The 22,962-nt window shown below is 55.4% G+C and overlaps 1 protein-coding gene across 4 annotated transcripts; it reads left to right on the top strand.

Moving 5' to 3' along the window:
• Positions 1-2,022: 2,022 nt before the first annotated feature.
• On the top strand, positions 2,023-13,203 carry TINCR (TINCR ubiquitin domain containing). 4 transcript variants are annotated; one of them, XR_013531018.1, is made up of 3 exons: positions 2,023-2,367; positions 8,086-8,215; positions 9,763-13,203. XR_013531018.1 is itself a non-coding variant. In XM_035284010.3 (3 exons), the coding sequence occupies exons 1-3, from the start codon at positions 2,108-2,110 to the stop codon at positions 13,044-13,046; spliced, it is 339 nt and encodes a 112-aa protein (XP_035139901.1). In that variant the 5' UTR covers positions 2,023-2,107; the 3' UTR covers positions 13,047-13,203. The 4 variants fall into 4 exon arrangements, 3 of the variants coding, with proteins under 3 accessions (XP_035139901.1, XP_035139900.1, XP_017822941.1); XM_035284010.3 differs by having other exon boundaries at positions 2,023-2,353; positions 8,086-8,130; positions 12,999-13,203; XM_035284009.3 differs by having other exon boundaries at positions 2,023-2,353.
• Positions 13,204-22,962: the final 9,759 nt, after the last annotated feature.

The following is a 22,962-nucleotide window of genomic DNA, read 5'->3' as shown; positions in this document are numbered from 1 at the left end:
ACAGAGCAAGACCCTGGCTCAAAAACAAAACAAAAAAAACATTCGTGTCTCTTACCATTTTTTTTTTTTTTTGAGACGGAGTTTTGCTCTTGTTACCCAGGCTGGAGTGCAATGGCGCGATCTCGGCTCACCGCAACCTCCGCCTCCTGGATTCAGGCAATTCTCCTGCCTCAGCCTCCTCAGTAGCTGGGATTACAGGCGTGCGCCACCACACCTGGCTAATGTTTGTATTTTTAGTAGAGACAGGGTTTTACCATGTTGGCCAGGCTGGTCTCGAACTCCTGACCTCAGGTGATCCACTTGCCTTGGCCTCCCAAAGTGCTGGGATTACAGGAGTGAGCCATTGTGCCTGGCCTCTCACCCATTTTTCAATTGGCTTGTTAATCCTTATTGATTTCCAGATGTTCTTTACATATTAAGGAAATTAGTCCTTTGTCCATCATGTTTTGGAAAACTTTCCGTCTTGATATTGCCTGTTGATATTCTAGTATTTTTTTCTTTCTTTTTCTTCTTCTTTTTTTAAAGATGAGGTTTCACCATGTTGGTCAGGCTGGTCTCAAACTCCTGACCTTGTGATGCACCCGCCTCAGCCTCCCAAAGTGCTGGGATTACAGGCATGAGCCGCCGCGCCCCGCAATCTTCTAGCATTTTTAATGTGTATATGTGTGTAGGAATTTTATATGTGTTCGGTTATTAATTTTTTTTTTGAGACAGTCTCATTCTGTCACCCAGGCTGGAGTGCAGTGGCACCATCTTGGCTCACTGCAACATCTGCTTCCCAAATTCAAGTGATTTTCCTACCTCAGACTCCCAAATAGCTGGGATTACAGGCATGTGCTACCACGCCTGGAGAATTTTTGTGTTTCTAGTAGAGATGGCGTTTCACCATGTTGTCCAGGCTGGCCTTGAACTCCTGACCTCGGGCGATCCACTGACCCCAGCCTTCCAAAGTGCTGGGATTACAGGCCTGAGCCGTGCCCAGCCCAGTTATTCATCTTTTAATTAAAGGTTTCTTGGCTCAGTATGCTTTACCATTATTTTGATTTTTAACTCCTATGTTTTTTCCTAATAGTTGTATAGTTTCTTTCACTGCGGGCAAGAGTCGAAGGGGACATTTGGAATTTCATTTCGTTTGAGTTACCTTTACAATCTCCATCTGAACAAAAAGCAACAACAAAAAAATCTGGACGTGGTGGCTACGGCCTCACATCCCAACACTTTGGAAGGCCAAGGCAGGAGGATGGCTTGAGCTCAGGGGTTGGACACCAGACTGGGCAACATAGGGAGACCCTGTGTCTATTAAAAATAATAATAACAGGGCCAGGTGTGGTGGCTCACGTGGTTAATCCCAGCACTTTGGGAGGCTGAGGTGGAGGACTGCTTGACGTCAGGAGTTCAAGACCAGCCTGGGCAACACAGCCAGATCCCGTCTCTACAAAAAGTACAAAAATGAGTTGGGCATGGTGGCAGCGCCTTTAGTCCCAGCTACTCGGGAGGCTGAGGCGGGAGGATCGCTGGAGCCCGGGAGGTCGAGGCTGCAATGAACCATGATTGCGCCACTGCCTTCCAGCCTGGATGACTGAGTGAGATTCTGTCCTTAAGAAGATTAAAAAAAAAAGAAATCAAATAAAGGGCGGGGCGCGGTAGCTCACGCCTGTAATCCAAGCACTTTGGAGGCCAAGGTGGGCGGATCACCTGAGGTCGGGAGTTCAAGACCAGCCTGATCAACATGGCGAAACCCCGTCTTAAATAAATAAATAGAAAAAAAATTTTTTTTAAAAATACGCAAATAAAATAACGTGGCCCCCCAGCCTCCCTCCCTGGCGCCTCCACTCTGTGACCCCCCTGGACATTCCGGGATGACCGTGTCGCGCGTGGCCACCTCGCCTCTAGACCCCTGGGCGCACTCTGAGGCCAACAGTTGGGAGCGGACGCCTGAGGGGACTGCGGCACCCGCCTCGCCCTGCCGGGCCGGGCCTGCCCCTTGCGTGCCGGGCGTGTCCGGGCGGGCGGAGCGCGGGCGTGGCGGGGGCGGGCGGCCGGGCCGGTCGGGCGGGTGCGCGGGGCGCGCGGGGCCCGGGGCCGGAGTCGGAGCCCGGCGGACGCCATGGAGGGGCTGCGGCGGGGGCTGTCGCGCTGGAAGCGCTACCACATCAAGGTGCACCTGGCGGACGAGGCGCTGCTGCTGCCGCTGACCGTGCGGCCGCGGGACACGCTCAGCGACCTGCGCGCCCAGCTGGTGGGCCAGGGCGTGAGCTCCTGGAAGCGCGCCTTCTACTACAACGCGCGGCGGCTGGACGACCACCAGACCGTGCGCGACGCGCGCCTGCAGGACGGCTCGGTGCTGCTGCTGGTCAGCGACCCCAGGTGGCCGCGGGGCCCGGGTGGGGGGGCGGCGGCCGGGGACCCCCCACGGAGAGCGGCTGGGAGGGGGTAAGGGGGGGCGGGGAGGCTGGGGCCCAGGGCGGCCTCCCGGGCCCGCGCCGCTTTCCCTCCTCGCGCTGCCCACTCGGCCTCTCTCCCGACCCGGCCCTGCCGGTGTCGCTTCCGGGCTCTCTGTCTCTGCTGTTTTTCTCCCTGTCTGTCTCTTGTTTCTGTCACTGTCTCTCGTCCTCTTTGCTCGCTGGTCTCAGTCTCTCACCTCTGTCTCTTGTCTCTCTTTGGTCTCTCTGTCTCTCTCATCTCTCTTCTTTTTGCCTCGTCTCTCTCTTTTTTTTTTTTTTATCTCTGTGCCTCTCCTCTTTGTCCCTTTTATCTCTGTCTTTTATCTCTCTTTCATCTTTGTCTCTCTTACCTCTTTTGTTTGTGTCTCTCGTCTCTGCCGCTCTCTTTTATCGCTGTGTCTCTCGCCTTTGTCTCGTCTCTCTCTTTTGTCTCTGTCTCTGCCCATTTGGTGTCTGTGTTTTTCCTCTCTGTCCCTGTCACTGATGATTGTTGCCTGTCATTGTCTCGGTGTCTCTGGCCACTTCTGTCTCTGCTGTTTTCCTTTCCGTCTCTCCCTCATCTGTCTCTCTCCCTGTTTTGGTCTCTGCTTTTTTCCTCTGTGTGTATCTGTCTCTCTTCCTCTGTCTCTGCTCGTCTCTGTCTCTGCTGTATTCTTTCTCTGCATCTGCCTCTTTTGTCTCTGTACATTTTCATCTCTTTTTCTCTGTGTCTCTGTTTCTCTGTCCATCGGTCTCTGTCTCTGCTGTTTTCTCTCTCTGTGTCTCTCTCTTTTGTCTCTGTCTGTGTCCCTGTCCATTTCTCTCTGCGTGTGCCCGCATCTCTTTCTGTGTCTCTGTGAGTCTCTCCTTCGTCTCTGTGTCTCTGCCCATTTTGGTCTCTGCTTTCTTCTCACTGTGTGTCTCTCCGTTTCTGTCTCTGCTGTTTGTCTCTCTGTGTGTCTCTTTTTTCTCTGTTTCTCTGCATGTCTCTGTCCATTTCTGTCTGTTCTCGCTGCTTGTCTCTCTCTGTCTCTGTCATTTTGATCTCTGCTCTTTTTCTCTCTGTGTGTCTCAATATGTGTGTCTGTCTCTGTCTCTGGGTCTCTGTCTCTGTATTTCTCTCTGGGTGTCTCTGTGCATTTGTCTCTGCTGGTTTTTGGTGTCTCCCTTAGGTGGTGTCTCTGTCTTCCTTCTCTGGTCTCCCCTACCCCTCATCTTTCACACAGCCCCACCCTAACGTCTGCTGCCCACACTAGACTTGGATATCTGGGTCCCCAAAGAGGTCCCCTGGCCACGGTGACCCTCAAGAGAGGCGTCTTCTGGCCCAAGGAGGGATGTGTAGAGAAGGGCGCTGGGGCCACGGGAGCAGCTCACTGGAGGCCTGGGGCAGCTCCGGGAAATGGGTCGGGGGTGGCCGTGAGGTGGTGAAGATGGCAGAGCCTGGGACGGCCCCCTTGGGAGCGTCGAGCAGGAGAGGGACGGGGACCATATGTGTTATCCTGGACTTTATGGGGGTCACACTCACCGATCCTCTAGAGGCTTGAGTCACCAAGCCTGGGTTGACGTTTTGAGGGCAGGAGCCTCAGACGCCATCCTGTTGCAGGAGGCTGGGGCTGGAGTTGGGGCGGGAGAGGCCCCCTCTTGAGGGACGATCTTAGGGCAGGGGGAGCCTGGGGGGATGACGAGGGATGGAGGTTCAGAGCGTGGGGCTGGGAGAGGGGTTCTTTCTATGAGGTCTGGGGGCTGGGTGACCCTCAGATGTCTAGACTGTAATCATGCAGTACAGAGTCAGCATTTATTGTGCGCCTACTGTGTGCCAGGCTCCATGCTGGGCGCTGACATTCAGCGCCGACCCCGTGAGACTGGATCTCCCCTTCACAGAGCCTGCAGTCCTGTGGGACGAGAACCAAATAAAAGCCCGGGAGAGTGTCAGCTCAGAGTCAGTGCTGTGGGGGACGCGGGGAAGGGAGAATGTCAGCTCAGAGTCAGTGCTGTGGGGGACGCGGGGAAGGGAGAATGTCAGCTCAGAGTCAGTGCTGTGGGGGACGCGGGGAAGGTGGAGAGAGGTCAGTGGCTGGGGGCCGCCTCCCCGGAAAGGTGTCATTTCAGGCTGTGATGTGGAGGAGGTGGTTAAATAGTCAGGAAGGGCCTTCCAGGCAGTGGAAGAGCCTGTGCAAAGGCCCTGAGGCAGGACCACACCTGGCATGTTGAAGGAACAGCGAGGAGACCTGTGTGGCTGGAGCAGAGTGAGCGAGGGGGAGAGGGAGGAGGGGAGGGCAGGGGGACGGGGCAGTTCAGGCAGCGCCTTGTGGACTGCAGGGAGGAGTTGGGCTTTGACCCCGAGGGAGGTGGGAGCCGTGGAGGGCTGTGGGCAGGGAGACATGGAACCTGACTCGGTGCTCGTAGGCACCCCCTGGCTGCAGCAGGGAGAACAGACTGTGGTGGGGGAGGGCTGGAGACAGGAGACCAGGGTGCAGGTCCCAGTGAGCCGTGTTGGAGGCAGAGGAGCCTTCAGAGGAGACAGTTTTGGCCGGGTGCGGTGGCTCACGCCTGTCATCCCAGCACTGTGGGAGGCTGAGGTGGGAGGATCACCTGAGGTCAGGAGTTCGAGACCAGCCTGGCCAACGTGGCGAAAACAGATTCTACTAAAAATACAAAAATTGGCCGGGTGTGGTGGTGTGCCCCCGTAATCCCAGCTACTCAGGAGGCTGAGGCAGGAGAGTCGCTCGAACCTCCTGGAGGTGGAGGTTGCAGTGAGCCGAGATCACGCCACTGCACTCCAGCCTGGGCAACAGAGTGAGACCCTGTCTCAAAAAAACAAAACAAAACAAAACAGTTTCAACCTCCTTTGGGCTGCCACCCCACCCGATGCCCTGCCCTTGGCCCCACCCCGACCACACACACAGCTGGGGTCAGTGACAGAGTCCAGTTCTGTCTTCAACAGACAGGGGCCCCGATCTCCCTTTGCTGTTCACTGGCTGTGCGTCCCGAGGCAGCTAACCCACCCTCTCTGGGCATCAAATGGGTTCTGACCCGTCCCATACCTGCAGAGGCAGAGCAGCGGCTACTGGCCGGTGGCGCAGCACAAGCCAGAGAGGCCTCAGTTTCCCCATCTGAGAAATGAGAAAAACACATCAGACCTGTTGGCCCAGACAGTACCCTAGGGTGAGAGAAGCCGCGTGGGCTGCTCGGGACAAACCCCCCCGGGGCCCCTCTTCTCCCAGCTCCTGTTTCTACACGCTGTGAAATGCGGTAGTGACAACATTTTCTGCCCCGAGGCAGCAGCGTCTCAGGGAGACGGTTGTCCCAGGAACCAGCAGGCCATGTTTGAGACCCTATGAGATGCTAAGGGCATTTTTTTTTTTTAAACGGAGTCTCACTCTGTCGCCCCGGCTGGAGTGCAGTGGCGCCATCTCGGCTCACCACAATCTCTGCTTCCCGGGTTCGAGTGATTCTCCTGCCTCAGCCTCCCGAGTAGCTGGGATTATTGGTGTTCGCCACCATGCCCGGCTAACTTTTTATATTTTTAGTCGAGACGGGGTTTCACTGTGTTGGCCAGGCTGGTCTCGAACACCTGACCTGAGGTGATCTGCCTGCCTCGGCCTCCCAAAGCGCTGGGATCGCAGGCGTGAGCCCCCTCGCCCGGCTGGGTGCTGTCGTCGTTGGCAGTTTGCAGGTGGAGGAACTGAGGCCCAGCAAGGTTTAGCTGCGAAGGGGCGGAGCCTGGCTGAATCCCAGCGTTAGGGCCACGCCCTTCATCACTAACCCTCCTGCTTCCTTGGCGGGAACACGGGTTATTTGCAGGGTTTCACTGGCGTCCGTCTGCTCCTCTCTTCCTCCCAAGCCCCTGTATTTGTTCTTTGGCTGCTTCCCTCAGCTCCGCCTTCAAAGTGTAACCAGAATCCACCCACTTCTCGACCCCCAGAGCAGCCCGGTCACCCCCACCCAGGTCCGCGGCTCCTGCCCTTGTCCCCTACAAGTCTGTCCTCCCACTAGCAGGTACCAGAGGCCGCCTGTGAGCCCCTGAGTCAGGGCCCCTCCTTCCTCTGCCCGCAGCCCTCCATGGCTCCTACCTCCCTCAGGGTCAAGGCCCAAGCCCTTCCCCATGCTTGCAAGACCCTGGATGACCTGCCGGATTCCGTCCCTGCTTTCCCCTCCTCCCTCTCTGCCCCTTGCTCACTCTTCTCAAGCCACACAGCCCTCCTCATTGCCTCCAGGCCTCTGCAAAGGCTGTTCCTTCAGCCTGGAATGCTGTTCCCTCACATTCCCACCTCCCTCTCTCTCTCTCTGCAGACCTCCCTGACCATTCCTGTTTAAAACTGCATTCCAGCCACACGAGGTGGCTCACACCCATAATCCCAGCACTTTGGGAGGCGGCAGGTGGATCACGAGGTCAGGAGTTGGAGAGCAGCCTGGCCAACATGGTGAAACCCCCTCTCTACTAAAAATACAAAAATTAGCCAGGCGTGGTGGTGCGTGCCTGTACTCCCAGCTACTCGGGAGGCTGAGGCAGGAGAATTGCTTGAACCCAGGAGGTGGAGGTTGTAGTGAGCTGAGGTCCCACCATTACACTCCAGCCTGGGCGGCAGAGTGAAACTCCTTCTCTTAATAAATAAATAAATAGCCGGGTGCAGTGGCTCATGTCTGTAATCCCAGCACTTTGGGAGGCTGAGGCAGGTGCATCACGAGGTCAGGAGTTTGAGACCAGCCTGGCCAACATGGTGAAACCCCGTCCCTACTAAAAATACAAAAATTGGCCGGGCGTGCTGGCGGGTACCTGTAATCCCAATTACTCAGGAGGCTGAGGCAGGAGAATTGCTTGAACCCAGGAGGCGGAGGTTGAGTGAGCCGAGACTGTGCCATTGCACTCCAGCCTGGGTAACAAGAGCGAAACTCTGTCTCAAAAAAATAAATAAATAAATAAAAAATAAAATAAATAGCTGGGCACGGTGGCTCAAGCCTGTAATCCCAGCACTTTGGGAGGCTGAGGTGGGTGGATCACGAGGTCAAGAGATCGAGACCATCCTGGTCAATGTGAAACCCCGTCTCTACTAAAAATACAAAAAATTAGCTGGGCATGGTGGCGCGTGCCTGTAATCCCAGCTACTCAGGAGGCTGAGGCAGGAGAATTGCCTGAACCCAGGAGGCGGAGGTTGCGGTGAGCCGAGGTTGCGCCATTGCACTCTAGCCTGGGTAACAAGAGTGAAACTCCGTCTCAAAATAAATAAATAATAATAAAATTGCATTCCACTCCGTCCCTGCTTTCTCTCTCTCCCCATTGCTTGTCAGCATCTGGCTTCTCTACGTTATACTTATTTTTGCCCCCTGTCTCCCGCAATAGGCTGTAGACTCCGTGAGGGCAGTGCCATCCATGTTGTTCACTGCTGGATTCCCAGTTCAGTGCCTGGCACGTAGCAGGCGCTCAGTAAATATTAGTGGGATGAGTTATCTCTGGAGGGAAGGAGTGAGGGCTGCTCAGGACATTTTTCTGGAGCTCCAGCAGTGCGTGGATGCAGGGGAGGGACTCTCCGTGTTGGAGGTGAGCCCCGGCTGCTACGGGAAACGGCACCAGGCGGACACTGGGCAGAACAGGGAAGCCTTGAATGCCAAGGCAATGGCTGTGTTTTTCCTGAGCCTGGGTCTTTCTGTCTCCCTCTTTCAGGTAGCCTGGGCTGGAGGAGACAGAGCCATGACCGAGGGGACCCAGGTACTGGCTGAAGGAACATGCTGGGGTAGGGGACACTTTTGGAAGGTACTTTTTCTGCCTCCTGGGAGCCTAGATCTCACTCCAGGTAAGTCATTCTAGTAGATGAGACAGAGAAAGGACCTTAGAGATTGTGGAGACCATAGATGGGGAAACTGAGGCCCAGAGAGGAGAAGAGACCAGATGTTATTGACCATGACCCCCGTCCATACACCTGTGCTTTGGCCCCTAGAGTAGGGACATGGCCTTGGTGTCTCTCACTTCTCTTTGGACTAGTGTTGCCCCTGACTTGCTGAGTGACCTCAGAAAAGTTGCTTCTCCTCTCTGGGCCCTGTTACCAGTCTCCTTACAACGAAGGAGTGAGCTTCAGTCTGGTTTTGCTGCGCTCTTTGCCTGCAATTCCTGTGACTGCCATCAGGTGGCAGAAAACAGCCAAGTTGAATAGGGGCCATTCCTGTTCCTCTTAAAAGATAGCAGGGACATCCACCGGCGGGGATGGCTGCGGTGTCACTGTCCACATAGCAGGGACATCCACCAGTGGGGATGGCTGCGGTGTCACTGTCCACATAGCAGGGACATCCACCGAGGGGGATGGCTGCGGTGTCACTGTCCACATAGCAGGGACATCCACCGGCGGGGATGGCTGCGGTGTCACTGTCCACATAGCAGGGACATCCACCGGCGGGGATGGCTGCGGTGTCACTGTCCACATAGCAGGGACATCCACCGGCGGGGATGGCTGCGGTGTCACTGTCCACATAGCAGGGACATCCACCGGCGGGGATGGCTGCGGTGTCACTGTCCACATAGCAGGGACATCCACCGGCGGGGATGGCTGCGGTGTCACTGTCCACATAGCAGGGACATCCACCGGCGGGGATGGCTGCGGTGTCACTGTCCACATAGCAGGGACATCCACCGGCGGGGATGGCTGCGGTGTCACTGTCCACATAGCAGGGACATCCACCAGCGGGGATGGCTGCGGTGTCACTGTCCACATAGCAGGGACATCCACCGGCGGGGATGGCTGCGGTGTCACTGTCCACATAGCAGGGACATCCACCGAGGGGGATGGCTGCGGTGTCACTGTCCACATAGCAGGGACATCCACCGGCAGGGATGGCTGCGGTGTCACTGTCCACATAGCAGGGACATCCACCGGCGGGGATGGCTGCGGTGTCACTGTCCACATAGCAGGGACATCCACCGAGGGGGATGGCTGCGGTGTCACTGTCCACATAGCAGGGACATCCACCGGCGGGGATGGCTGCGGTGTCACTGTCCACATAGCAGGGACATCCACCGAGGGGGATGGCTGCGGTGTCACTGTCCACATAGCAGGGACATCCACCGGCGGGGATGGCTGCGGTGTCACTGTCCACATAGCAGGGACATCCACCGAGGGGGATGGCTGCGGTGTCACTGTCCACATAGCAGGGACATCCACCGGCGGGGATGGCTGCGGTGTCACTGTCCACATAGCAGCGACATCCACCGGCAGGGATGGCTGCGGTGTCACTGTCCACATCAGGGGTGTTAGGTAACGGGGAAGGAGAACTGGCTGGAAAACCGGAGCGTCACCCTTCCCTGGGCCTGGATTGAAACGGGTTCGTCCCTCCCCTTCTGTTGTTCCAGGGTCTGGGCTCCCAGGAGGACCGTGAAACCCTGGCCTGACCAGCTGATGCACGTTGCTTCAGACACTCCTGCCAGAGCCCCAGTCCCTTATGGACCTAGGACATTGTTGCTCCTGCCCAGCCTACCAGGAGGGAGCCTTGAGCCTTTCAGCTCTGCTGTGTGACTTTGAGGCTTTGGCTCCCCTCCTGGGGCCCTGGGTACCCTGTCTTCAGTGGGAAGCACTGTGCCACTGTGGAAGGCTCCCAGGGACAGCCAGAGGGCATCGCATGAAGAGAAGCACAGGGGAGAGGAAGAGCACTCGGAGGCACTTCCCGTCTTGCCCACGACATTCTCCCAGCCACACCTTTGCCCAAGCTGTGCCCTCTGCCTGGAGCACTTTCAACCTCTTCTCTGCAGCTCTAATCCACCTGGGGCTGCAGCCTCCTACAGGAAGTCTTCTCGGATTCCCTCCTTCCCAGGCAGAGAGCACCTAGCCCTCATTGGGGCCCCCACAGGCCCTTCGTGCAGTGAACAGCCCTGGCTGGAGGGGCAGCCAGTCCTGCCCGAGCTCTTTAGTGACTAAGTGGGGAGACGCCGTCATCGCAGCTCCTTCTCAGGCCTCCAATAGCACCCCATCTCCACCCCAAGTACCTCCCCAGCAGGCACCAGTGCCCACCACATGGGCGGTTTCCCCTTCCCCTTAAATCTGGATGCCTCGCTGTCTGCCAAGGGTCTTGAGGTGGTGGGGGAGGGGGTCTGAAGGGCTCTGGCCAAGCGCAGGCGGATCTGGGGGTGGGGAACTGGGCCGAGGCATGGGAGGTCATCTCAGGACTTTGCAGGCAATGAGTCGTGGGAATTCCAGGTGGAGACCCTCAGGGTTGCACCTCTGACCTGCAGCCACACTACCCTTGCTTGGCCCCTAGGGAGGGAATTGGGGGAGGGGGCACAGGGGCCGTGTATGTCTTCCAGGGCCATGTTCCCTCTCCAGGCACCACGGGCGGAGGCGCTGGAACCTGGAGCCTGGGAAAAAAGAATTGATTTTTTTTTTTGAGACGGAATCTTGCTCTGTCCCCCGGGCTGGAGTGCACTGACATGATCTCAGCTCACTGCAACCTCTGCCTCTCGGGCTCCAGTGATTCTCCTGCCTCAGCCTCCCAATTAGCTGGGATCAGGCCACCACGCTAATTTTTTGTATTTTTAGTAGAGACAGGGTTTCACCGTATTAGCCAGGACCTGACCTTGTGGTCTCCCCCACCCTTCGGCCTCCCAAAGTGCTGGGATTACAGGCATGAGCCACTGCGCCTGGCCAGGAAGAATTTTTTTTTTTTTTTGAGACAGAGTTTTCCTCTTGTTACCCAGGCTGCAGTGCAATGGCACGATCTCGGCTCACCGCAACCTCCGCCTTCTGGGTTCAGGCAATTCCCCTGCCTCAGCCTTCTGAGTAGCTGGGATTACAGGCACGCGCCACCATACCCAGCTAAATTTTGTATTTTTAGTAGAGACGGGGTTTCACCATGTTGACCAGGATGGTCTCGATCTCTTAACCTCGTGATCAGCCCGCCTCAGCCTCCCAAAGTGCTGGGATTACAGGCGTGAGCCACCGCGCCCAGCCATGGAAGAATGTTTTAATGAAGAGTCCTGTTGACAGGTGGACATGTAATCGCCACCACCGGGACAGCTGCGCCCAGACTGCGCGTTTGCTTAGCTTAGCTCGGGGATGGCCGGGCGGGCTCCCGCTCGCCTCCCCTCAGAGCATCTGCTGAATGGGGGCCGTCTCGCCTCCACTTCCACTTGGCCGAGAGGAGGGGGAGATGGAGGGGAGACAGAGAGAGGGGCCCCCCTTCACTCCAGCGGGCAGAACTGCCGGAGCTGCTTTGCAGAGTGACTTGGGTCTTGCTGGCTCCCAGGTGTACCTGGAGGGGGGTCTTCCTATCCCCTCTCCCGCCCTTGGTGCCTAGCCCAGGACCTTGTCCACGGAGACCCCACTCCTGGAGCTCCTCCTAGAGCAGAGTCTTCTGCTGTCTATTCCGCAGAGGGTAAACTGAGGCCCACAGAGGCTGTCAGGGACACAGCAGAGGGAGGCAGCTCAGATCCCTGCTCATGCATGGTTTGCGCCTCTGCTAACAGCTGGGTCACGCGTGTCTGTCTCGAGCCTGGGTCCCCTCCAGCACTCATTTCTCTGTGCTTATTCAGGGACCTGCCTCCATCAGGGTTTGGCTAGAAAACGGGCATTTCGGAATCTCCCCAGTTCCGTTCCTTGGTCCCTGCTCTGTGCTGGGACCTGCGCATGTCTCTTTAGAGCTCCGTCTCACTCAGCGGAGGCCGGGATGACGGCCCATTTCAGAGATGGCGTTCAGCTTGCCCGGGGTCACCACCCTCTGGACTGGTGTCCCAGCAGCCTCTGAACCGAGGGTCCCCAGCCCAGGCCGGGAGCTGGTGGAGGAAGTGGGGAAGGGTTTCCTGCTTCTTGACTTGGGGTGGAGGTGGGAGAAAGCATTTTCAGGGCGTTTTGACATTTAACAAACAGTATGCAAATTGCATGCAGATTACATGCAAATCATCACCCATTTCTTAAGCCTTGACAGTGCTGGCTGGCGTGTTCTGAAATAATAATGTTGGGCCTGTCTCTTGGTGATGACCTGGGGAGGGAGGTGCGCAGCCTTCTTCCTCCCTCTTCCCATCCGAGCCCGTCTCTCCTCCTTCGCCCCCTTCCTTCCCGCTCCGTCTCCATCTTCCATTTTTCTCTTCCTTCTTTGCATCATTTGTCGAAGGCCTCCCTGGCCTGACATAGACATTAGCTGCAAAAGTGGTTTCCTGCAGCCCATTTTCGAGGTTGGAAAACTGGGGTGTGAGCCTAGGGTCCCACAGCCACACCGTGGAAAGCGGCCCCGACGGAGTGTCACCGTGTACCAAAGTGCCAAGGAGGAGAGACGACAGTGGCTGCAGTTGTCGGAGCTGCTCTGAGGAAGCCGCAGGCCTGACAGGGCTTGACAGGGCCAAGGGGAGCGATCGTGGGGTTTCTGGGCCCTCAATGACAGGCTGCTGGTTTTGGATCTGGGGAAGGCTCACACTGACTCTTCCCGCTCCTCCCGTCTGTCTTTCTCCTGCTCCTCCAGCCACATGTCCCTGAGTTCTGGCCACAGTCCCTCCACTTGGTTTGCATGTCCCACCTTCTTTGTTTGGCAAACTCCTATTCATCCTTCAAAGCCCTAGCTTCAATACCCGCTTCTTCATGCAGCCATTTCTTATCCTTCAAGGAGAGCCTACTTCCCTCGAGGTTCTGCTGCTTCCAGTCTCACCTCTGACTCACTCGGGGATCTTCCGAACTGGGAGGTTTGTGTCTCCTCTGAGCAGTCAACAGTCATCGCTACTCTTGGGGTCTCAGGATCACCCAGCTTGGAGCTAGATACAGAGATGCTGTTTTGAGAGGGTACCGAATAAAGATTCAATGTTTGTCTGAAACCACGATCGAGTCGAAGCTTCCTAACTTGGCCCTCAAGCTCTCTTGGGCTTCACTCTCCCCCCGCTATGGTTTTGAGCTGATCATGTCCGTCACCTTCCTCTCTGTCCCCTCCAGGCCTTTGCACAAGCTGTTAGGCCATGTGACCCCTGCCAGCCCCCTCCCATCTCAGGGCTGGGAAGCCTGGGGAAGCCCGCCTGCTCCGTGCAAGGGCCTCTCAGACTCCGGGCTCCACCCTGAGCAAGTGTGGGCCGTGAGGAGTTTCGGGTGAGGCTTGGCAGCCACCATCTGGCTGGGGCCCGCGGCGTCCTCGGGAGGGGCCCCTTCCCTCCTCGGCCGCCCACCTAGTTGGTGCTCCAGGAAGGTCCTAGGGGGCTGATGAGTCCAGGTGGCTCCCTGAGAAGACCTCAGTGGTTTAGCCAGAAACTGCCAGCACCTGGAGTTCCCGCCTCCGTCCCGCCCTGCCTCTCTCCTCTCTCTGTGTGACTCCAGGCTCTGGCATTCTCCTAACTCTGAGCCTTCATTCAATGCGAGATATCAAGACAGATGCTGCTCCAGCTGCCACAGACAGTGGGGCAGGTTGTTGACTGCACAAGAGGACCCAGCTGCAGAGGTGAGAGGGCCCCAGGAAGGAGCCTTTCTTTGTAATTCATTCAACAGCTCCCAGACACCTTAGTGCTCGTTCTGACCTTGCCACCTTTCTTCCTCTCTCTCCTCTCCTCTCCTATCTGTGTCTCAGTCTCTTACGTTATTTTCTTTTTATTGAGACGGGGTCCAGGCTGGAATGCAGTGGCATAATCACGGATCACTGCAGCCTCAACCTCCCCAGCTGAAGCGATCCTCCCGCCTCAGGCTCTTGAGTAGCTGGGAATCTAGGCACACGCCACCACACCCAGCTAAGTTTTAAATTTTTGTAGCGATGGGGTTTTGCCATATTGCCCAGGCTGTTCTAGAACTTGCTGGCTGAAGCAGTCTTCCCGCCTCGGCCTCTCAAAGTGCTGGGATTGCTGGTGTGAGCCCCCGTGCCCGGCATCTTTTCAGCTGCTCTCTGTTGCTCTGATTCTCTCTGCGGTTCTGTTGTATCTCATTATCTCCACCTCTCTTCCAGGTCTCTCAGTTGGTCTCTCTCTCAGTCTCTGTATTTTTTTTTTCTCAAATTTCCTATTGAAAAAGACACCTCTCCCTGGGCCAGGCTCGGTGACTCCTGACTAATCCCAGCACTTTGGGAGGCTGAGGCAGGACGATTGCTCGAGCCCAGGAGTTTGAGACCAGCCTGGGAAACACGGCGAGACCCAGTCTTTCCAAAAGCATTTAAAAATTAGCTGGGGCTGGGCATGATGGCTCACACCTGTAATCCTAGCAATTTGGGAGCCTGAGGCAGGCAGATCATCTGAGGTCAGGAGTTCAAGCCCAGCCTGACCAACATGGAGAAACCCCGTCTCTTACTGAAAATACAAAACCAGCTGGGCTTGATGGCATGTGCCTGTTATCCCAGCTACTCAGGAGGCTGAGGCAGAGAGCCGAGGTTGCGATATTGCACTCCAGCCTGGGTGACAGAGCAAAATTCTCTCAAAAAAAAAAAGAAAATTAGCTGGCGTGGTGGCATGCCCCTATGGTCCCAGCTACTTGGGAGACTGAGGCAGGAGGATCACTTGAGCCTCTTGAGGTTGAGACTGCAGTGAGCTATAATCACGCCACTGTACTCCAGCCTGGGCGGTGACAGAGCGAGACCCTGTCTCTGAAATAAATACATAATTAAGAAATATAACATCACATTTAAAAAAATAAATGATGGAAACGAGTTGGTCAGCATTGTGGCTCATGCCTGTGATCCTAGCACTGTGGGAGCTGGAGGCCAGGAGTTTGAGACCAGCCCGGGCCTGGGCAACATGGCAAAACCCCATCACTACTAAAAATACAAAAAACATAGCCGGGTGTGGTGGCGCACACCTGTAATCCCAGCTACTCCGGAGGCTGAGGTGGGAGAATTGCTTGAGTCTGGGAGGCGGAGGCTGCCGTGAGCCGAGACTGTACCACTGCACTCCAGCCTGGACGGCAGAGTGAGATCCACACACACCCCCAACAAAAGAAGCGGAGGCTGGAGGGCAGGTGCATGGTCCCTGAGACTCCCTGGAAACCCCTTCCACATGTGACCTTCCCCTGAGTGACCTCGGGTGTTCTTTGTCCCTCGCTGGGCCTCAGTTTCCCTGCCTACCCAGGGAGGGAGGTATCTGGGATGGCCAGGCCAGGAGCTGCTTGCATGACATTGGCTGTTTGCTGGCAGAGAAATCCTGACTCATCCCTGTCCCAAATGGATTTGAAAGAACCCTCAAAAGGGAAAACAGTCATAAGGAAAAAAAGCAAAGAGACCTCAGAGCCAAACCCCTGGCCTTGCAGGGTGACGCAGCTGGGGTGGAAGCGGCCTCTCCACCACCCCTTGGATCATCAGGGAAACTTACCCATTTCTTTCCTTGATGGCTCCTGGCTATTCACTGGAGGCTGCTGACTTCACTATGAGGGCTCCAGGCCTGGCCCTGAGGTCTCCTGACTTGGCACTGACCTCACACTTGTGCTTTGAGTTTCAGATCGACTAAACCCCTTGCTGGGCCTCAGCCACAGGGTTTTGTTCATAGACCATGTCTTTTCCCTCCCTCCCTCCCTCCCTCCCTCCCTCCCTCCCTTCCTTCCTTCCTTCCTTCCTTCTTCTTCCTTCTTTCCCTCCCTCCCTCCTTCCTTCCTTCCCTCCCTCCCTCCTTCCTTCCCTCCTCCCTCCTTCCCTCCCTCCTTCCTTCCCTCCCTCCCTCCCTCCCTCCCTCCCTCCCTCCTTCCCTCCCTCCCTCCTTCCTTCCTTCCTTTTCTTTTTTTCTGAGACAGAATCTAGCTCTGTTGCTCAGGCTGGAGTGCAGTGGCACAATCTTAGCTCACTGTGCCCTCCGCCTCCTGGGTTCAAGCCTTCCTCCTGCCTCAGCCTCCTTGGTGGCTGGGACTACAGGCATGTGTCACCACGCCCAGCTAATTTTTTGTTTGTTTGTTTGTTTGCTTTTCTGTGTCTTTGTTGTTGTTTCTTACTTGTTATCTTTGCCTGGCGAATTTTTGTATTTTGAGTAGAGACGTGGTTTCACCGTGTTGACCAGGCTGGTCTTGAACTCCTGACCTCAGGTGATCCGCTCGCCTCAGCCTCCCAAAGCACTGGGATTACCACCGCGCCCGGCCTGTGTGGGCTATTTCTGTATATGAAATACCCTCTTCCACCCTTTCACCTTTCACCCTGTGATTCGCAGGTTCAATGTCACTTCCTTGGGGAGGCCCCAAAACAAGTCACGTTCCTGTTTTGTATTCTCACAGCATCTTGTTCTTTTCCTTTGTAGCATTAATTATTTATATTATTATTCATTCGATGTATGTTTTCCCCACTAGCCCGTGGGCAGCAGGAAGACGGGGAAGGGGTCTGGTTTGGTCACTGCTGCAGTGCACGGCGTGTAATAACCCAGCGTCAGGGAGTGCTGGGGAGCCAGGGACACCCAGGGACACACCTGGGAAGATGCCCTTCCCAGGCTCGGTGAGGCCCCCTCCCCATCCCAGTTCCGGCCACCACTGTGCCGTGGTCCAGGTGACCAAGGCTTGGGATTGAGATTCCAGGCACTCCGGCTCCTGCCGCCGTGATAAATGGGGAGAATTCAGAATTAATTATTGACTCCTCTGCCGAGCCGGCCGATTTGGGCAGATAAAGAATGTGGGCGTCACTGCATCTGCTCAGCGTTTCTCGGGAGTTTATTAGAGGCTGGGAGGCAGTTGGCTGAGAGGAGCGGTCTGGAAGGCATTGGAGCCAGATGGAGCTGCTGGGCCACTTTGGGCAACACACTCTCCCTCTCTGAGCCTTGGTTTTCTCATTTGGAAAAAGGGAAGTAAAAAACAAAAAATCCTGTCGCAGCATCTTGGGAGGCTGAGGTGGGCGGATCACCTGAGGTCAGGAGTTCGAGACCAGCCTGGCCAACATGGCAAAACCCCGTCTCTACTTGAAATACACAAATTAGCCTGGGATGGTGGCCCAAGCCTGTGGTCTTAGCTACTCGGGAGGCTGGAGTGTGAGGATCACTTGGATCCAGGAGGTGGAGGTTGCAGTGAGCCGAGATTGCACCACTGCATTCCAGCCTGGAATACAGAGCAGATCCTGTCTCCAAAAAAAAACCCAAAACGAAAAACTGCAGAATCCGCGAGTTGACTGAAGGCCTCATCTGTCCTCCACCTAGCTGGATAAAATGGGGTGAGAATCAGCGGCAGACTCCCTGTCTCAAGGCAGATTTGTCTCCCGTAGGTGCTGAAAGATGCCAGATGGCAAATGAGTCTCGGTTGTAAGAACTTCTCTTAGACAACAACCACAAAGGACTGATCGTCGGTTTGAGCTACTTCCTTTTCCTTCAGAGTCCAGGTTGCTTGATCTTGCCACAAGGGGCACGGCGCTCTCTGGTGGTCAGTGCAAAGCCTGCAGCATCTTAGAAACGCAAATAGGATCAACATGCAATTACAGGTTTCCTGGTAGCTACAGAAAAACAGTCAAAAGAAGCAGGAGGGCAGGGCGCGGTGGCTCACGCCTGTAATCCTCAAACTTGGGGAGGCCGAGGTGGGTGGATCACCTGAGCTCAGGGGGCCGACACCAGCCCGGGCAACATGGTGAAACCCCATCTCCACTAAAATACAAAAGAAATTAGCCTGGTGTGGTGGTGCACGCCTGTGGTCCCAGCTACTCGGGAGGCTGAGGCAGGAGGATCGCTTGAGGTAGGGCGGTTGAGTCCGCAGTGAGCCGTGACTGTGCCGTTGGACTGCAGCCCGGGTGACAGAGGAAGAACCCGGTCTCAAAAAAAAAAAAGTCACGAGGATTATGAAATCATATACGATGAATATAACGCCTAAGTGTGAAGTGAATGACGGGCTCTGACCCTGCGTTTGCTCGACCCCGCCCCACCGAGCTCACCCCAATTCCGGGTGCGGGTGTACACCTGGGGGAGGCCATTCCTCTCAAGCTACCTTCTGATTAAACCTTAGTTCCTGGTGATTAAGCCCAGGGAACTGGGGGCCTGTCGGCTCAGCGGGAGGGAGGCTCTGGCAGGGGTGGGCCAGGCCCGGCCTCCCCGGGGGAGAGGGAGGCCGGGAGGGAGGCTGCTGAGTGGCTAGAGAGGAAGCTGGAATTTAATTAGCCCCTCAGGATTAATTACCGGGCCCAGGAACGGTTGAGAAATCTATTACTCTGAGCGGTTCCTGACTCCAGGCTTCCTTCCTTCTCACCATCATTTTTCTCTAAAGCGACTTCTCCCATTGTTATCTGACAAAATATATTTATTTTTAAAATGCACCCTTTATGTCCTGCCATGAAAACCCAGATATATATCTTTTCTGAGCAGAGTAGATGCTGTATATAAATTTGGGGGAATATATACATTGAAATGAATTTATAACTGTTAAAAGAAAATGATCTACACCAGCTTGCTTGGTGCCACGGTTGCAGAAACCACTCTGCAGGCACTGGGTATGTGCCGGGGGTTTACACACTCTCCTCATCTCAACATTTTTTTGTTTTTGTTTTGTTTTTGAGACGGAGTCTCGCTCTGTCTCCCAGGCTGGAGTGCAGTGGCACAATCTCAACTCACTGCAACTCCGCCCCCCGCCCCACCGGGTTCAAGCGATTCTCCTGCCTCAGCCTCCTAAGTAGCTGGTATTACAGGCACGCACCACCACATCCGGCTAATTTTTGTATTTTTAGTAGAGATGGGGGTTTCACCATCTGGTCAGGCTGGTCTCAAACTCCTGACCTTGTGATGCACCCGCCTCAGCCTCCCAAAGTGCTGGGATTACAGGTGTGAGCCATGGTGCCCGGCCCCTTCTCTCATTTTATTTTTATGATAGCTCTGGTGGGCGGTGCAAGCTATTGCCAGTCACCTCTATTTTGCAAGAGCTTTTCTAGGATTTGTCATTTTGAATGCACCATAGACACTAGACTGGGTTTCTATATCTTTATTTTTTTTGAGATGGAGTCTGGCTGTGTCACCCAGGCTGGAGTGCAGTGGCGCGATCTCGGCCCTCTGCAACCTCCGCCTCCCGGGTTCAAGCCATTCTCCTGCCTCAGTGTCCTGAGTAGCTGGGATTACAGCATCTACCACCATGCCTGGCTAATTTTTGTATTTTTAAAAAATTAATTAATTTATTTATTTTAATAAAGATGGGGTTTTGCCATGATGGCCAGGCTGGTCTTGAACTCCTGACCTCAGGTGATCCACCCACCTCGGCCTCCCAAAGTGCTAGGATTACAGGCGTGAGCCACCGTACCTGGCCAACTTTTGTATTTTTAGTAGAGACGAGGTTTCACCATGTTGGCTGGGCTGCTCCTGACTTTAGGGGATCAGCCTGTCCCGGCCTCCCAAAGTGCTGGGATGACAGGCATGAGCCACCTTGCTCGGCCTTTTTGTTTTTTAAGACAGGGTCTTGCTCTGTCTTCCAGGTAGGAGTGCAGTGGCGTGATCTTGGCTCCCTGCAGCCTCCACCTCTCAGGTTCAAGCAAGCCTCCTGCCTCAGCCTCCCAAGGAGCTGCCATGACAGGTGTGAACCACCACACCCAGTTAATTTTTAAGCTTCTTGTAGAAATGAGGTCTCACTGTGTTGAACTCCTGGTCTTGAACTCCTGGCCTCAAGTGATCCTCCCTCTTTGGCTTCTCAAAGTGCTGGGATTACAGGTGTGAATTACCGTGCCAGCTGTTAGCAGCTGCTGGAGATGGGGCTGGATGGAGAGTCCCCCTTCGTGTCCCTGGTGGTGCTGCCACCTTCATCCCAGGAATCCTGAGCCTGGAGCCTTCTCCAGGCCCAAAGGCCCCCCCCACACTTGGAGAGCCCCAAGGACCACACACATATGCACGCGGGGACACACGTGTACCTGCCAAAGATGTGCGCGGGCCCCACACAGCTGTGTTGCCACAGCCCTGCCCAGCGAGTGTGTCCCTACCTCCCCCGGCCTCACACATCAGCCCTGTCCTCTGGCTGCCGCTGCCCGGGAACAATTATAGTGTCAGGGACGCTGCTGCAGCCTCCGCTGCAGCCCAGACAGGCCCAGCCTCATGTTTAATTCATCTATGGGCTAATTATAGCCAGGCAGGGGGAGGGGCTCAGTAACCTTGGCCTCCCCTCCCCTCCCCTCCCCACTGCCAGGGTGACCGAGGAAGAGTGGAGGATGGGGCTTGTGTTCCACTGGGACCCTGGGCTCTGGGCAGATCCAGCACCTCCTCCCAGGAGACAGCTCTAAGGGTAAAAATGCAGGCACCGGCCAGGCAGGGCAGGGGGAATCGGCTGTGGGGATGCCAGCTCAGGACAGCTGTGTGCCAGGCTTGGGACTCTGCTCTCTCTCTCTCTCTATCTCGTGGTTCAGGATCGACCCCCAGACCTGGGATGAGGCCAGCTATTCCGCCCTCCCCCGTGAGCCCACCAAGGCCCGATGTCCCATGGCAGATGCCATCGGTGAGTCACAGTAGCTGACAAGTAGCATCACGTGACACCTGGCATTGTTTTTAGCATTTGGCTTGCTGCGTTTTATTTATTTATTTTTTTTAAGACAGGGTCTCGCTCTGTTGCCCAGGCTGGAGTACAGTGGCGCAATCATAGTTCATTGCAGCTTCGAATTCCTGGGTTCAAGGATCCTCCCATCTCAGCCTCCTGAGTAGCTGGGACTACCATGCTCAGCTAATTTTTAAACTTTCGTATTTAAAAAAATTAAAAACTTTGGCTGGGTGTGGTGGCTCATGACTGTAATCCCAGCACTTTGGGAGGCCGAGGTGGGAGGATCACTTGAGGTCAGGAGTTCAAGACCGGCCTGGCCAACATGGTGAAACCCAGTCTCTACTAAAATAGAAAAATTAGCCAGACATGGTGGCGCGTGCCTATAATCCCAGCTATTCAGGAGGCTGAGGCAGGAAAATTGCTTGAATCTGGGAGGTGGAGGCGCGGCGAGCCGAGATCCTGCTGCACTGCAGCCGGGGCAAGAGAGCAAGACTCTGTCTCAAAAAAGGAAAAAAAAATTTTTTTGCTTGTTATGTTGCCCAGGCTGGTCTTGAACTCCTGGACTCAAGTGATTCTCTCAGACCAAACTCTCAAAGTGCTGGGATTACAGGCATGAGCCACTGTGCCCAGCCAATAAATAGCATTTTAAGTCATATTTGAAATAACCTCAAACAATGCAAAAAAAGTCCACGGGAGGCTGGGTACGGTGGCTCACGCCTGTAATCTCAGCACTTTGGGAGGCCGAGGCGGGTGGATCACGAGGTCAAGAGATCGAGACCATCCTGGTCAACATGGTGAAACCCCGTCTCTACTAAAAATACAAAAATTAGCTGGGCACGGTGGCGCGTGCCTGTAATCCCAGCTACTCAGGAGGCTGAGGCAGGAGAATTGCCTGAACCCAGGAGGCGGAGGTTGCGGTGAGCCGAGATCGCGCCATTGCACTCCAGCCTGGGTAACGAGAGCGAAACTCCGTCTCAAAAAAAAAAAAAAAAAGTCCACAGGGAACAAAATATCCAGATGTTAAATAAGTCAGGGTCAGAGTCTGCTGTGACACGTATTCACGTTCTGATCTGTCTAATGTTCCTGTGAGGTGGCCGGGCACAGTGGTTCACGCCTGTCATCCCAGCACGTTGGGAGGCCGGGATGGGAGGATCACTTGAGGCCAGGAGTTTGAGACCAACCTGGACAACATAGTGAGATCCTGTATCAACAAAACATGAAAAATGAACTTGGTATGATGATGTGTGCATGTGGTCCCAGCAACTTAGGAGGCTTAGGTGGGCGGATCGCTTGAGCTCATGAATTTGAGAATAGCCTGGGCACCATAGCAAGACCCCATCTCTGTAGATGGGGAAACTGAGGCTTGGAGCCCCGAAGCAGACCTGCCCTAGGTCACATGGCTGCAGTCTCATGCGCTCTGCCTTCTTGCCTCCGCCTCCCTGTCCTGGTCTAGGTCAGGGCTGTGTTCTTCCTGCCCTCCCTCCATGGGCCTCAGCCTGTCCCAGTTGACTGAGTGGCGCTTCCTGAAATAGCCTGTGGTGTCGGCTGTTGGCGGGCTGCCCCGAGCCACCCGCCCACGACCCCTCTATAATAGCTTTCCTCGGTGGGCGAGAGAGAGCCCAACTCCAGGGCTCTAAGCATTGGGCAACTTGCTGCCCTCGCCTCTGCCTCAGTGTCCCTACCTGCACCCCAGAGGAGGGAAGCCTCTCACCCTCTGCGTCCCCATCCAGTGAGCCTGGGTCCCTTCCTCGCCTCCATATCTGGAGAGCCAGTTAACGTCCTGGTGTCGGTGGCTGCATCTGTGAATTCAGTCCGTACACACCCCTGGATTAAATGAATAAAGTGAATGCGTAGAAGGCTTAGGGCGGGCTGGGCGCGGTGGCTCACGCCTGTGACTCCAGCACTCTGGGAGGCTGAGGCAGGAGGATCGCTTGAGGCCAGGAGTTCGAGACCCAGCCTGGGCAACAAGGTGAAATTCTGTCTCTACTAAAAATATAAAAATTAGCCAGGGCGGTGTCGTGCACCTGTAGTCCCAGCTACTCGGGAGGCTGAGGCAGGAGAATTGCTTGAACCTGGGAAACCGAGGTTGCCATTGGGCTGAGATCGCACCATTGCACTCCAGCCTGGGTGACGGAGCGAGACTCCATCTCAAAAAAAAAAAAAAAAATTAAAAATGTAGGCTGGGGGTGGTGGCTCACGTCTATAATCCTAGCACTCTGGGA

This window comes from Callithrix jacchus, chromosome 22 (assembly GCF_049354715.1).
Source record: "Callithrix jacchus isolate 240 chromosome 22, calJac240_pri, whole genome shotgun sequence".
NCBI classification, from domain to species: domain Eukaryota; kingdom Metazoa; phylum Chordata; class Mammalia; order Primates; family Cebidae; genus Callithrix; species Callithrix jacchus.
The sequence above is the reverse complement of the archived record's forward strand: the minus strand, read 5'-3'. Positions and strand labels throughout refer to the sequence as shown.

What these genes read in the sequence shown, in the direction of transcription:
- TINCR (XM_035284009.3), top strand. Translation starts at nt 2,108, where the DNA reads ATGGAGGGGCTGCGGCGGGGGCTGTCGCGCTGGAAGCGCTACCACATC. An exon ending in ACGGCTCGGTGCTGCTGCTG is followed by an intron (nt 2,354 to 8,085) that starts GTCAGCGACCCC and finishes TCCCTCTTTCAG; the next exon opens with GTAGCCTGGGCTGGAGGAGA. An exon ending in GAGCCTAGATCTCACTCCAG is followed by an intron (nt 8,216 to 9,762) that starts GTAAGTCATTCT and finishes CTGTTGTTCCAG; the next exon opens with GGTCTGGGCTCCCAGGAGGA.